This window comes from Littorina saxatilis, linkage group LG9 (genome assembly GCF_037325665.1).
Source record: "Littorina saxatilis isolate snail1 linkage group LG9, US_GU_Lsax_2.0, whole genome shotgun sequence".
In the NCBI taxonomy this organism is placed as follows: domain Eukaryota; kingdom Metazoa; phylum Mollusca; class Gastropoda; order Littorinimorpha; family Littorinidae; genus Littorina; species Littorina saxatilis.
The window spans coordinates 46,191,642-46,204,257 of record NC_090253.1 but is presented as its reverse complement, the minus strand read 5'-3'; the positions used below and the strand labels follow the sequence as shown (position 1 = coordinate 46,204,257).

General features: G+C 40.8%; 3 protein-coding genes and 2 long non-coding RNA genes across 7 annotated transcripts in view; 2 read left to right on the top strand and 3 right to left on the bottom strand.

Moving 5' to 3' along the window:
- LOC138976240 (uncharacterized) overlaps window positions 1-1,392 on the top strand; it is a 3,258-nt gene extending 1,866 nt beyond the window's left edge. The window contains exon 3 of the long non-coding RNA XR_011458922.1: window positions 1,026-1,392. This is a non-coding gene — a long non-coding RNA (uncharacterized lncRNA). The remainder of the gene's footprint in view (window positions 1-1,025) is intronic.
- The window catches only part of LOC138976244 (uncharacterized), a 197,598-nt gene that overhangs the window by 143,259 nt on the left and 41,723 nt on the right, over window positions 1-12,616 (bottom strand). The gene's annotated exons all lie outside the window — the stretch shown is intronic.
- LOC138976241 (uncharacterized) overlaps window positions 1-12,616 on the bottom strand; it is a 29,941-nt gene that overhangs the window by 14,271 nt on the left and 3,054 nt on the right. The window lies entirely within an intron of this gene.
- LOC138976238 (putative nuclease HARBI1) lies at window positions 3,275-9,650 on the top strand. 3 transcript variants are annotated; one of them, XR_011458920.1, is made up of 4 exons: window positions 3,275-3,985; window positions 5,749-5,932; window positions 7,067-7,115; window positions 8,237-9,650. XR_011458920.1 is itself a non-coding variant. In XM_070349070.1 (3 exons), the coding sequence occupies exons 2-3, from the start codon at window positions 5,801-5,803 to the stop codon at window positions 8,498-8,500; spliced, it is 396 nt and encodes a 131-aa protein (XP_070205171.1). In that variant the 5' UTR covers window positions 3,288-3,985; window positions 5,749-5,800; the 3' UTR covers window positions 8,501-9,650. The 3 variants fall into 3 exon arrangements, 1 of the variants encoding a protein (XP_070205171.1); XR_011458919.1 differs by lacking the exon at window positions 7,067-7,115; XM_070349070.1 differs by lacking the exon at window positions 7,067-7,115 and having other exon boundaries at window positions 3,288-3,985.
- Window positions 8,217-10,843, bottom strand: LOC138976239 (uncharacterized). The gene is made up of 2 exons (XR_011458921.1): window positions 9,652-10,843; window positions 8,217-8,715 (listed from the first exon to the last, which is right to left on the bottom strand). It is a non-coding gene; the product is annotated as an uncharacterized lncRNA (long non-coding RNA).

Genomic DNA, 12,616 nt, shown 5'->3' with positions numbered 1-12,616 from the left:
GGCCGCTTTCAGAAAGTGTAATAGGACATTATGAATTTGCGCCAAACAGCTTATAACACATTCCATGGAATTGTTCCAAAGTCATGCGCCCACACACACACGCACACGCGCGCGCGCGCTGTAGAACACACACATAATATAGTAAATACATCAACACAGTGTGCGTATAATGTTGTATTTGTTTAGTTTCAAAGAAACCACAAAAAAGAAACCAACATGGACAACTTCAGAGCTCTTACTTTGATTACAAACGGCATGATTTGGATAAAAGTTGAAAAACAAAATGATCGGTTTGATCTAATGCTGGTCTTTTGCAGGCTTTAGTTTTTTTTTTCCAGCGGCATAATTCAGTGCTTTGTCTCATATCTAAAACAAAAGCAGACGACAAATTTAGTCAGTTGGAGTTGTCTCCCGTACTCCTGTAGCATGCTCTGATCTAAAAATAATCCACTATTTTTAGATCAGTGCGCTGCACCGAGACGGTATAAATACCCAAACGGCGCATACCACAAACGGTTCGGGAATTCCCGACAAAAGAAAAGATCCGCACGCGGCACTGGCAACTTCAGTGTCAGCTGAACACGAGAGCGTTCGGTGTTTTAGAAGATTTGTATCTTGAAATGAAAATTAACGATTATCGCGCTGTCCGAAGGAATGGAGTACATATCGGACAATGACCACGCTTAGGCTAAAATGATAGGACATCTGACCGACATGCGGCAATGTGAATCGGACATTTGGGGATTTTCATCGTTATATATGTCCGATGTCCGACGCCTAACGACATCCCTGTTACTGCACGCTTCACTCCTGTTTACTTTTGCAGCAGAAATGCAACATTCCAAAATCTGTTCCTAATTTAAGTTTACAGGTATGATTATATGGTATTGTAAATGAATATCAGTAGTCCGCTTGTTACAGTAATATAAATAAACTAAAATTAACTTGTCATTGTTCCGGTTATTGAAGTGAAATGTACATTGTTTTGTAATTATCAATTATCAGCAATGTCATTTGTTCTTCAGATGTTTCTGCCATTGCCGAAACCAAGGATGTCAGGATCCAATGCAACCTGATCAACGCCCCACCTCTAAAACGCAATGCCGGTTCTAACTTCTACAGATGAGAGTGTGGGGAAAGAAGAACGAAAAGGTGAACGACAGCGCGCTGCAGCTGCGGAAGAGGACGAGCCTGCTGACGAGGATGGAGGTGAACCAGAAGATCCGCAGTTCTTGTAAGTTTTCAATAGACATCTACTTCTCTACATTTTAAAAAGTAAGACAGAAGTCAAGGGTTACTTTGGGTGACAGTCAGCTATTTTTAGCTGCTATCACTGTGTTCTTTGTTTTTGTCTTTCTCTCTCTGGTCTTTATCTCACTGGCCATAGCCCCTTTTTGTCTATTAAATGGGGGGAAAACACCAAAAACATGTCAATAAACATTTTTGTTGTGATATTATTTAGCTTAATTTCTCATCACAAGTCACGTCCTGTGACCTCGACCCCCTCCCCACCCCCCTCCCCACCCCCCTCCTCTGTGATCACTTAGACATCCTTCTACCCACCATCACTAGAATACTGAACGAGTCCCTTTCCACTGGCACCGTCCCCTCAGATTTCAAAAAAGCTGTCATTAAACCCCTTCTGAAGAAAAGCTCCCTCGACCCCAACGTACTTAAGAACTACAGGCCCATCTCAAACCTTCCCTTTCTTTCTAAAATCCTAGAGAAGATAGTCCTAGACCAGCTCTCCTCCCACCTCTCTGCCAACAACCTCCTCACTCCGCACCAGTCAGCCTACCGCACGGACCATAGCACAGAGACCGCAGTCCTTAGTATCCTCAACAACATTTTGACTTCCTTAGACGATAACAAAATTTCCCTGCTCCTCCTGTTAGACCTTTCGGCCGCTTTCGATACAATTGATCATGAAATCCTGCTGTCCCGCCTTGAGCACACTTTCGGCATCCAAAATTCAGTTCTAAATTGGTTCAGATCCTATCTCTCAGACAGAACAAATTTTGTAATTGTAAACGACGTCCCATCCCAGGAAACCTCCCTCCTTTTTGGCGTTCCCCAGGGCTCTGTGCTCGGGCCCGTGCTGTTCATCATGTACACCTCCCCTCTGACTGACCTCATCGACAGACATTCCGTTTCCCACGAAATGTTTGCTGACGACACTCAGCTTCAGAACTCAGCGACTCCCTCAGAATACGCCCAGATGACCACCTCCCTTCAGTCTTGCATTGCTGACGTTGAACTCTGGATGTCCACTAACAAGCTTAGACTTAACTGTGACAAAACAGAAGCCATTCGTTTCACCAAATCCTCCATCTCCTCCTCTCTCTCTCTCCCTCCTTCTATCACTTTTGGGCAGCAGCACTATTGAATTCTCAGACTCCGTCCGTGATCTTGGCATCTTTCTTGATAGCGATCTCTCCATGAAACACCATGTTATGAAAGTCTGTCAGTCCGCTTACATCGAGCTTAAGAGAATAGGTTCTATCCGCCCATACCTTACCGAAGATGCCACCAAGACCCTTGTTTCCTCCTACATTCTTTCTCGATTAGACTACGGAAATTCTGTTCTCATTGGCTGTCCTCAGTCTGTCATCCATCCTTTGCAGCGCGTTCAAAATTCTGCAGCCCGGCTTGTCTGCAAAGCCCCTCGGTCCCAGTCCTGTTCCCCCTTGCTAAAGAAACTTCATTGGCTCCCTGTAGAGCTGAGAATCCAATATAAGTGCTGCTGTATCTGCTACAAAATAATATCTGGCTCAGCCCCATCCTACCTGTCTGACCTGTTCACACTCTATACACCCTCACGATCCCTCCGCTCCTCTGTAGACACTAGAATATTCCGTCTATCTTCTTTTAGTCGCAAACAGCACGGCCAGAGAGCCTTCTCCCACTCTGCTGCCGTTGCGTGGAACTCTCTCCCTTACTCTATCCGACACTGCCAAACATTCTGTTCCTTCAAATCAAACCTTAAAACACACTTCTTCACCCAGTATTTTGATTAATTTTATTTCAACATGGTGCATTTTTGAATCAGGTGTTTGAATGTTTGAATGTTTTGCCTGTGTTAGTATGCTTGCAGATTGTATTGATGTAGTGTTTGAGTTTCGTTGTTCACTTGTGTGCTGAATGCTGCTGCACATGCTTTTGCTTTGCTTTGTATGTATTATGTATGTTTGTCATTGTAAAGCGCTTTGAGAATGTAAAGCGCTCTATAAATCTCCCATATTATTATTATTATTAAGTAAGAAGCTAATTTCATCTTAATGTTTTTGTTATACTGGATTTCACTGTCATTGCGACATGTATAACATGAAGTAATTATATCCATAGCACTAGCAGTGAAACAATTTGTTCTTGTGTATGGCACATGTAGTTTCCATAGTAACCCTTTATGTGCTAAGAAAGTGTATAACCTGTGTGTTTTAGGAATGCCCCTGAGCCGAGACCCAGCCCCGACCTGGAAGACAAGTACATTGTCTTCCAGGCAAACTTGATGCAGCTGTTTGAGAGTTGTCCTCGATGCTCTCACCCTGCGAAGGCCTTCATATCGAAGACAGTTGGATCTTGCATCCACGTCCGACAAGACTGCTCCAAGTGCTGTTTCTTCAGAGAGTGGACCAGCCAACCGTACATAAAGCAGATGCCCTGCGGGAACCTGCTCCTGTCATCAGCTGTTGTGCTCTCTGGCTGCAGCCCGAAAAAAATTCTCCGGCTGTTTTACCTGCTCAATGTGCGTTACATTTTGGAGAGCACGTTCTTCTGGCATCAGCGGCACTTCATTTTTTCTACAGTGGAAAGAAAATGGAAACGGGAGCAGTCAGAGCTCATTTTGCAGCTTCAGGACGAGGGAAGAAGTCTAGAGCTGATTGGTGATGGGCGGTCAGATAGCCCAGGACACTGTGCCAAATATGGCACATACACTCTCATCGAACAGGGACTGGGGAAAGTCCTGGATATACAGATTGTGCAGGTAAGAAAGATATTTAGGCGGTTCAGTGTCTCATACTCATTCATAGACGCATCAAGGTAACTAATTACAATCAAAGTTTTGTAGAGAGGCATTTTTCTTCTTCAAAAATATTGACAACAGTAATGCATACCCAGTTCAAATCTTTTTTTTAATCTGAATTTGACTCCTAGTTATTAACCCCCACCCCACCCCAATCTCCCCCCTGACTCACCCGAGTAATTGGTGAGTGGGATTCCTTTGTGTCCGTCTTTTAGACCGAGTTGGATTTTCAGCGACTGATTTTGACAATTGACATTTGAACTTGTCATGTACATGCCCGTTGAAACTATGTGCACGCTTAACTGGAAGTAGAACAACTCTAGATATAAACTGTGACGAATGCGATATTAAATAAAAAAGGGCAGGGAATCAAAATTCCTGATAACACGACGGTGCACAACCGATGTGCAGTGAAACCCGTTCATATTTGTTTGCAAACTGTCATAAACTTTGGCAATAACATTATTAAACGAATAAAATGAGTGCCGGCTGCCGTAGCCGAAACAGTCGGCGGTCGTAACAGAAAAGTGGGGCGGCCGTATCAGTGCATCGCTGGCGGTCGTAACTGCTAGCACGGCGACGCGTACCAAAAAAATACACATGCTCTTTTCCTCAGCCGATGACACAAACACACTTGAATATTGGGACACTGCTATTGATGCATTTCAGTTATGATAACTCATAACTCATAACTCATAACATTTTATTGATCCAACAAAGGAAATTAATTTAGTCATCAGCACATATAGGTCATTAATTAATAACTATAAAAGAATAAAAGAAGAAAATTCATAAAACCCATGATATAAAAATACCCTTTTTTCTTGCACACCTGACACACCGACACACCAATACACATGCATACATGCCTACATACATGCCTACATACATACCTACATACATACCTACATACATACCTACATACATACATACATACATACATACATACATACATACATACATTCCATGTTAAAGTGTAGTTAAGAACATCACAGTAATTATATCATTGTTTGGATTAACAGATAAGTTTTTATGTAAATGATGATAACAACAATCCATAATTAACGCTATTGCACTACCAAGGAAGAGACCAACCAAACACATAAAAACCAATAACAGTAATCATCATCAGTTATCACAGGTATCACAGTAGATTAGCCATCAGGTAGTTAGACTCAATTGGGCAAAATATAGTGTCAACACCATCACAACAAAGCTAGAGCTCATTTTCACAGCACTAGTTATGATCAAAGGTCAAATACATCACATTACCTGATCAAATGACCGTTGTTGCTTCAAGCCTCTTGTAATCTCCACCATTTAAAAAGAAATCCCCAAATCAAACAATTTCAACAAATACGACTGTCACAAATCTAAAACAGAAGCCTCAAAAATTAAATCGATAACATGTTAATCCTCATGCATTCATAAATCCGCTGAGAACAAATAAACTTTGCTGGCTCCGATAATTACGCCACAATAATTATTAGTTTGGAAGTTACACACCTTTCGGGCTCGAAACCTTGTTGACTATGGGACTGCAGAATGCTATCGTAACAAACGGCAATTTTTTCTGTCGTAACACTTCCCCGGCGTGTGGCTGGGACTGGGAGACCTGTAACTTTAATTGTAAATAGTACAGACATGGGTAAACTGTCAGATAATTTTGAATAAAATTAACACTGTGATCAGCATATTTTAATGCAATTTTCTGTTCTTCACAGGAGATGTCATCCAGTGGCCACCAAGATGTGACCTGGCTCGATTAGCTGGGAAATGGGCAGCCAGAGCTGGTTTCCCGGCGTAGTTGGAGCGATTGGTGGGACCTACATAAAGATACCAGGAACCAGGGTTGAGAACAGCGACGCGTACATCTGCCGCAAAGGTTTCCCAGCGATGCATCTCCAGGTAACAGATTTGATCACTTTCTGTTTCAGATAGGTGGATTGTTAATGTTGGCAGAACTGAAAGGTTGGAGGACCTGACCATTATGGTGCCTGTGTATTTATTCCCTATTGAAATACTGGAGTAACACTAGCAGTGTCATTTCATAAATTTTGGAATCTACTGTAATTTTAAGTCACTATTTGAATCTTTGAATTTAAAGACAAGTATTTAAAGGCAAAGTGCGCCTCCCGTAAACCATCACGCTCACCAAAGGGAACATCCTAGGTGCCCTACGTAAAGAGGCTGAGCGAGTAATTTTCAAAGATTTAATGTTGCGGATTGTCTTCAAGACAATCGGACCGAGGTGCGTTTTGGCGCTAGACTGAACTTTTCAAATCTAAATAATAAATTGACAGCGTGTTACACAAACATTCTTAAATCATAAAATAAATATTTTTTCATCAAGACAAGATCATTAAAACTCGAAGTATTTAAAGTTAAAATAAGGAACGCCTGGAAGCAGGTTCACGTAAGGTGTGCCAGTTCCTGTGAATAGTCAAAAGTCATCACGAGGGTTCTTGTGAACCACAGCCGTTTGTTTCGTGCATAGTCAGAGGTACATAATAACGTGCTATTGCAGACAAGCTCACAGCGAGTCGCATTCAAATTCCTGACGACTGTGGAATAACAGTGGGAAAGTGGAATAACAGAGTTCACGATGTCGATGGCTCCGGGGTAAGATAAACCATGCAAAACATTTTTGTGTGAAAATTGCTCGCTTTTTACGAAAAGCACCTACAGTATGTTCTCAAGGGGTGAGTGTTTCAATGAAAGGGTGTTTGTACTGTGTGTAAAAGCCTGACAGTATCTGTGATGGTTTACGTGAGAAATATTAAATGTTTAAACCGATATTGGGAGTTCAGACAAGTATGAATTATGATGGTGTGTGGATTTATTCCAAGAAAACCATCATGACAATGTACCTACACATCGTTTCTCTGACTTTTCTTTTCCTGTTGTTAGATACATGTCATATACCGCTTTTAGTGAAAGTTGAGGCAGCACTTTCTGATCAAATTTATTAAAAATTTGTTCAAGCATTTCTTGACTAAGCATGGATAATCACACCGGGGACTGTGTTCCGCCTTATTTCAGCCGGGCTCGTTGTTACTTCGTTTTGAGCTGGGCTTGGTGTCACGCAAACGTAAGTGTCTGCACTAAAGTACAAACTATGTCTTCTAAAAAAAAACTCATTTCCAGGAACGGATGTTTTTAGCACTAACCTAAGTAATTTGTCTCTCTATTGGTGTTATTTTTATCTGACAAGGTTTATTATGTGACCCCCATCGGCTTGAAATACATGCGGGTTGTCGCTTTTTGGGCAAAAAAGCTGATCAAACTGAAGAAATGATAAGCAATGGTATCATGTTATGGTTTTTCTGTATCATAAGTTTGTTCTATAGTTTCTTGCTGTTATGCTGATGCATTTTCCCGAACCTGCGTTGAGGCACGAGAAGTAAAACCAAAACCCATGTCAGGCGAGTTTTGTTCCGCGCTGGACACCCAGAACAAAAGCAAGCCCAGTGCAAAAATGCAGGAGGCCCAGCGCGGAACAAAACGTACACCACTTGCTTGTTTTGATTCCTTCTTATGACATAGTGAGGATGCATTGAAGCACGCAATTGATACAGATGATTATAGCTTTACCCAAAATAGTAAAAATAGAGGAATATTTGTTGTTCAAATCCATGTTTGAGAGAAATGTACGTTGAACCTTCATTTTTCACTAAAAAAACCGCATGCATGCCTTCCATTCGGCTATTGTCAATTAACCAGGTAAGCAAAAGACGTTTTTAGCTGTCTACAAAGAAAACAATTATTCTTCTTTCTACTGACATTCATCAATTTTAGCTTAAATCAGTGTGAAAGTCATAGTTTGTGTTTTTATGAAGACACTTTCGTTTGCGTGACACTGAGCCTGGCTGAAAACGGAGTAACAACGAGCCCGGCTGAAATAAGGCGGAACACAGTCCCCGGTGTGATAATGGGGATGTTTACCAGCTTCAAAGACATGATTTTTTTTTATTATTCGTTATCATTTCATATGCATGTCATGGTTACGCTGAAAATGCACTCAATGATAAATGAATTATATGGGACAGTAGGCACCTCATTCGCATGATCTGCAGAGAGGAGCTGTGGTCAGCTCAGTCTTATGGTTTAGGCTAGCGAAGCATTAGGATATACATGTAGCCTCTGTTGTGGTTGGTTTTTAGTTTCAGGCTGATAGATTATTTTTATATTGATTTACGCGACTTGTTTCAGGTTGTATGCGACAAAGACCTCCTCTTTCTGGATGTGTTTACGGGTTACACTGGGTCCGTGCATGACAGCCGAGTTTTCCCCAACTCAGATCTCCATGGAGTGTTGGAGTCTGACGCAAGTAAGCTGCCTCCAGAGTACCATATGATCTGGGACTCGGCCTACCCTCAGTCTCCGCAAGTACCTGCTGGTTCCATTCCGCGACAACGGCCATCTGACCCCTGTGGAAACTGCCTACAACAGAGCCCAGGCAAGGACAAGAGTTGACGTGGAGCGGGCTATTGGTTTGTTGAAAGGAAAATTCCGCAGACTGAAGGATCTCAAGATGACGAACATCCGTGAAGTTCCAATGTTAATTTTTTCAGCATGTGTCCTACATAACTTTATCATAGAAAATGGCGTGGACGAGGACGACATTGACTTGTCGGAGAGTGAAGATGAAGACGAGGACGGAGGTCAATGTGGTGGTGATCACTGCATGTCTGCAACACAAAAAAGACTGGAAATTGCCAATGTTCTTTCTTGAGAACTGTTCTATGTGTTTCAAGGATGTGTCGTATACCGTATATCAATTGATTGTAGATAACAAGTACTGCCAGTGTGTATTTAGTTGCATGTTCTTATGTGTTTCGTAATTTTCCATTTAAATTTTAATGTGTAGAATTAACTGGGTAAAGGTTGGGTTCCTGGTGAGATCTTTCTGGCTCACAAGAAACATACTGCCAAATGTTCAAATATGAAACTAAGTTATTATTTCTTTTTTCAGTTCAATGACATTTTTGTTATAAGATGACCAGACGTACCAAATAACCAAAAATGCTAATTAAAAAATATGAGTTTACAAAAAGGGGGAGACAACCTAAGCGAGAAATGTGAGGCACACTAACAGCTGAGCACAAAACCAAAACTAGAAGATGATATTTGTAAAATAACTGTGACCCTAAAACGATAGTACAATAATAAGCAACAAAGTTTAGAACATAATACCTGAAAAAAACCACAACACAATGTAGTAAATAAAACTACAGTGATTGATAGTTAGTATAGCAAAACAATAAAATTATGGTTATCTTACACACAAACTTAAGTAATTGACGATGTTGAGAGGAAATTGATAGAAATTCCTCTGAATTAAACGCCATTAATTCCAAATGTTCTAGTTTAAAATTGGTTATAAAGCACTGATTGGTTAATTTAGATCAATGTCAATGATGACCAGCAAAGTCACTATCTTCCTAGTTCAATATGATAAGCATCACTGTCTGAAGCATACTGAATTTTGACCAGGATTGTGCCACTCATAAAATACACAAGCATATGTTTGCCACTCAATGGTTATACAGTGAGACTTGTCTCCACATATTGTTGTTAATCAATGAGCTATGTGTAGCTCCAACATAAACAACCAGAAGATTTACCTTCATTGTAAATGTTGTTCGTCCTTTGTTTTGGAAGATGACCGCAGGCTCATGGTATGCTTGGATCTCTAGTCTGTCCAGTAGATAACTGATAAGCTTGTCCGGGCCAGGATTCCCGTTCCGCATGCGAGTGTTCAGCTGTTGGGGTTGTGGCTGCCCTGGTTTTCTGGATTGTGCGCTTTTGCTCTGCAATGTGGATTATTCTGTTTTCCGCGGTCTGGGCACCAGTATAGCTTATGCTACGCCATTATTGGAACTGAATATCAAGGTTTTTCAGAGAGATTTTTAGTGTGTCCTTACAGATATATCTTTGCTTCGTCAAAAGAAACAACCTGCAGCGTACGGCAGCTGAAAATTAAAGGTACATATAGTTAAAACAATCATTCAACTGTATTTATTTGACCTTACACAGACTGTGGGAAGAGGCCAACCGTCTTGAACAAAAAAATTGTCCGCAGGAAGCGACTCCAAGAACACAGACGACTCGAAGCTGAGTGACATACCTTGTAGTCTTTCTATGAAAGTAGTGGTCCAGTGAACGATACCTTCTGCCTGTGGTTTGACTTAGAGTTAGACTCTTTGAGGATGTTGATAATGACGCATGACACTGACAGACTACAGAGAGTGAGTGACACATTGCGGCAAACGAGTACACACAGCAAACTCTAAATAAAAGAATGAAACATGAAAACTTACCTCTGGTTAGACTGGTTAGTATGCAAAGGTTCGCTCTTCCCTACTCTCTCGCAGTAGCTAACTTTGTTGGAGAGTCATTCCAATGAACTGATAACGTTCGCAGTCGGCCACTTTGCAGATGTAACGAAAAACCGAAACGCTGTAAAAAGCAAACCCCGCTTGACGTCCAAAATATTGGGGGGGGACATTTTTGGCATTAAACACTGTTTATGCCTCACAAGTATTGCTCCTCTATTTAATGGAGTTTATTTTATAGGAATGTTTTTAAACCTAATCTCATTGTGTTCGTTTTGAATCAAAAGTCTCGCCCCAAATTCCGACAATAAGTCAATATGTCCGCCGCATATCGATATGGTTGTTACAAGGTTGCTTCGGTTACAATACGATGAATAATGTCGAGGAATTTGTGGCAAGTGGATTCAAACTTACCAAGATACTATTTTTAACTTCCCATTCTGGAATAGTTGTTGGCATTTGTAATCATTGTCTCGTGTATGAAATCTCGTCTATTTACAGTGGAACCCCTTTTAGACCCCCCTCCCCCTCCAGCCCCCTTCCTATTACAGACACCCCCCCTCCCCCCTTTCCTAATCCCATTTCAGCCCTTGCTTTGTTCAGATTTCCTTGTCGACAATGTCTGAACATGTATATGCCCTGAGAAATTCTATGATCTTATTTTCCAAAATAAAGTCTAAAGAGGGTGTTCCACTGTAGCAGACACAGGCAATGTGTTGTCATATGAAAGGCAATTGTGGTTTTCAAAACAAAAGTACAGGTTACTCACATTTTTGGTGTCGGGTAAACACAAAACCATCAAATCATACTCATAGTGGCAGAGTGGTGATACATGTATATATATGTATGATATTTGAAGGAAAATGGATGACAAAATAAACAACAACCTCTCTCACCACAACATCAAATTTATTTTCTTTGGCAGTTCTAAGAAAGTATTTTTGTGAATTAAGGTCCCAAGCACATAAATGCAGAACCTCAGGTTGGCCTCTTTTAAAACACTCATCCCAATCCACCACAATGAACAAAAAAATATCAACAACAACATACAGCAACAACAAAGAGAATGTCGCATGCTGCTTTTATCATATAAAATGTTATCTTGGTTTACTAAACCTAACTGTTGTTACAAAGCTTAAAGGTACTGAACTTGTCAAATTCAGGTGCACGGAGCCCCTGGGGCTCTTAGTCATACCTCAGGCAGCTGTCCGTTAGAAGAACTACCAAGTTTCATTGACTTGCACCCAAAGAGTCAAGAACTGCGATTTTGTTTGCGAATTAATTTCGTACTCGGACCCGGCTGGTCTTGACCTATTTTTTTATCTAAATTTAGATCAGGTAGATCACCACATCATGCACTAAAAGACACGTCACTAGCAAACTATGTCAGACATCATCATGAGTTTGTGTAAAACAAAATGGAGGCCGGAATCACTCAGTTGAATCGAACTCCGACCAAACACCATGTAATAATTAGGTTAATTTATGCACTCGCGTGAACAAGAAACTGTCGAGCATCACAGATGTCGTCGAAAAGTAGTTTTGGGTTTGTTTTACCACCATAGGAGGATTTTTGAACTGTAAATGCACTCAGCTGCAACAAAAATGCAAAACGAAGGCTGTGAGCTGCACTGTGCCTTTAGTAAAAAATCAAATATGTGTCAGGAAACAAAAAAATGACAAAAAATATTAGTTTGAATTCAAAGTCTAGCTTTTAAATTTTTTTTATTTATATATTTTTTTTTGGAGGCCTTACAATATTTATTTGATGTAACACGCACTGAACATATAACAGGACAAAAATCATTAGATTTAACCATATTTTTCATTTGCAACGAGTGTCATAATGTTTACCTTTCTTCGTACCATAATTCAAAATGGACCCCCCGCGGGTTAGGGGGAGTCCCATATTGGTTGGGACTAGAAAGAATTTACCCGATGCTACCCAGCATGTCGTAAGAGGCGACTAACGGTTCTGTTTCTTCTCTTCTTTTGTCTTATTTCTGCCTTACCAGTCCTTTCACCTATATTTCCTTCCAAGAAAACTCTCCCTACTTTTCCCTGCAGTTTTCCAATTCTTTTCTTGTTGTCTTATTTCTACCTGACTGGATCCATCACCTTTATTTCACTTACCAAAAGTCTTCTTTTCCACATCCTTATTTCTCTGCACCCCGCATGTCGTATGAGGCGACTAACGGATTCTCTTTCTCCTTTTACCCTTGTTAAGTGGTTCTTGTATAGAGTGTGGTCAGTG

Bases quoted from the DNA above. Each gene is read 5' to 3' on its own strand.
- LOC138976238 (XM_070349070.1), top strand. From the start codon at position 5,801: ATGGGCAGCCAGAGCTGGTTTCCCGGCGTAGTTGGAGCGATTGGTGGG. The intron at 5,933-8,236 runs GTAACAGATTTG...GACTTGTTTCAG, and splicing joins TCCCAGCGATGCATCTCCAG to GTTGTATGCGACAAAGACCT.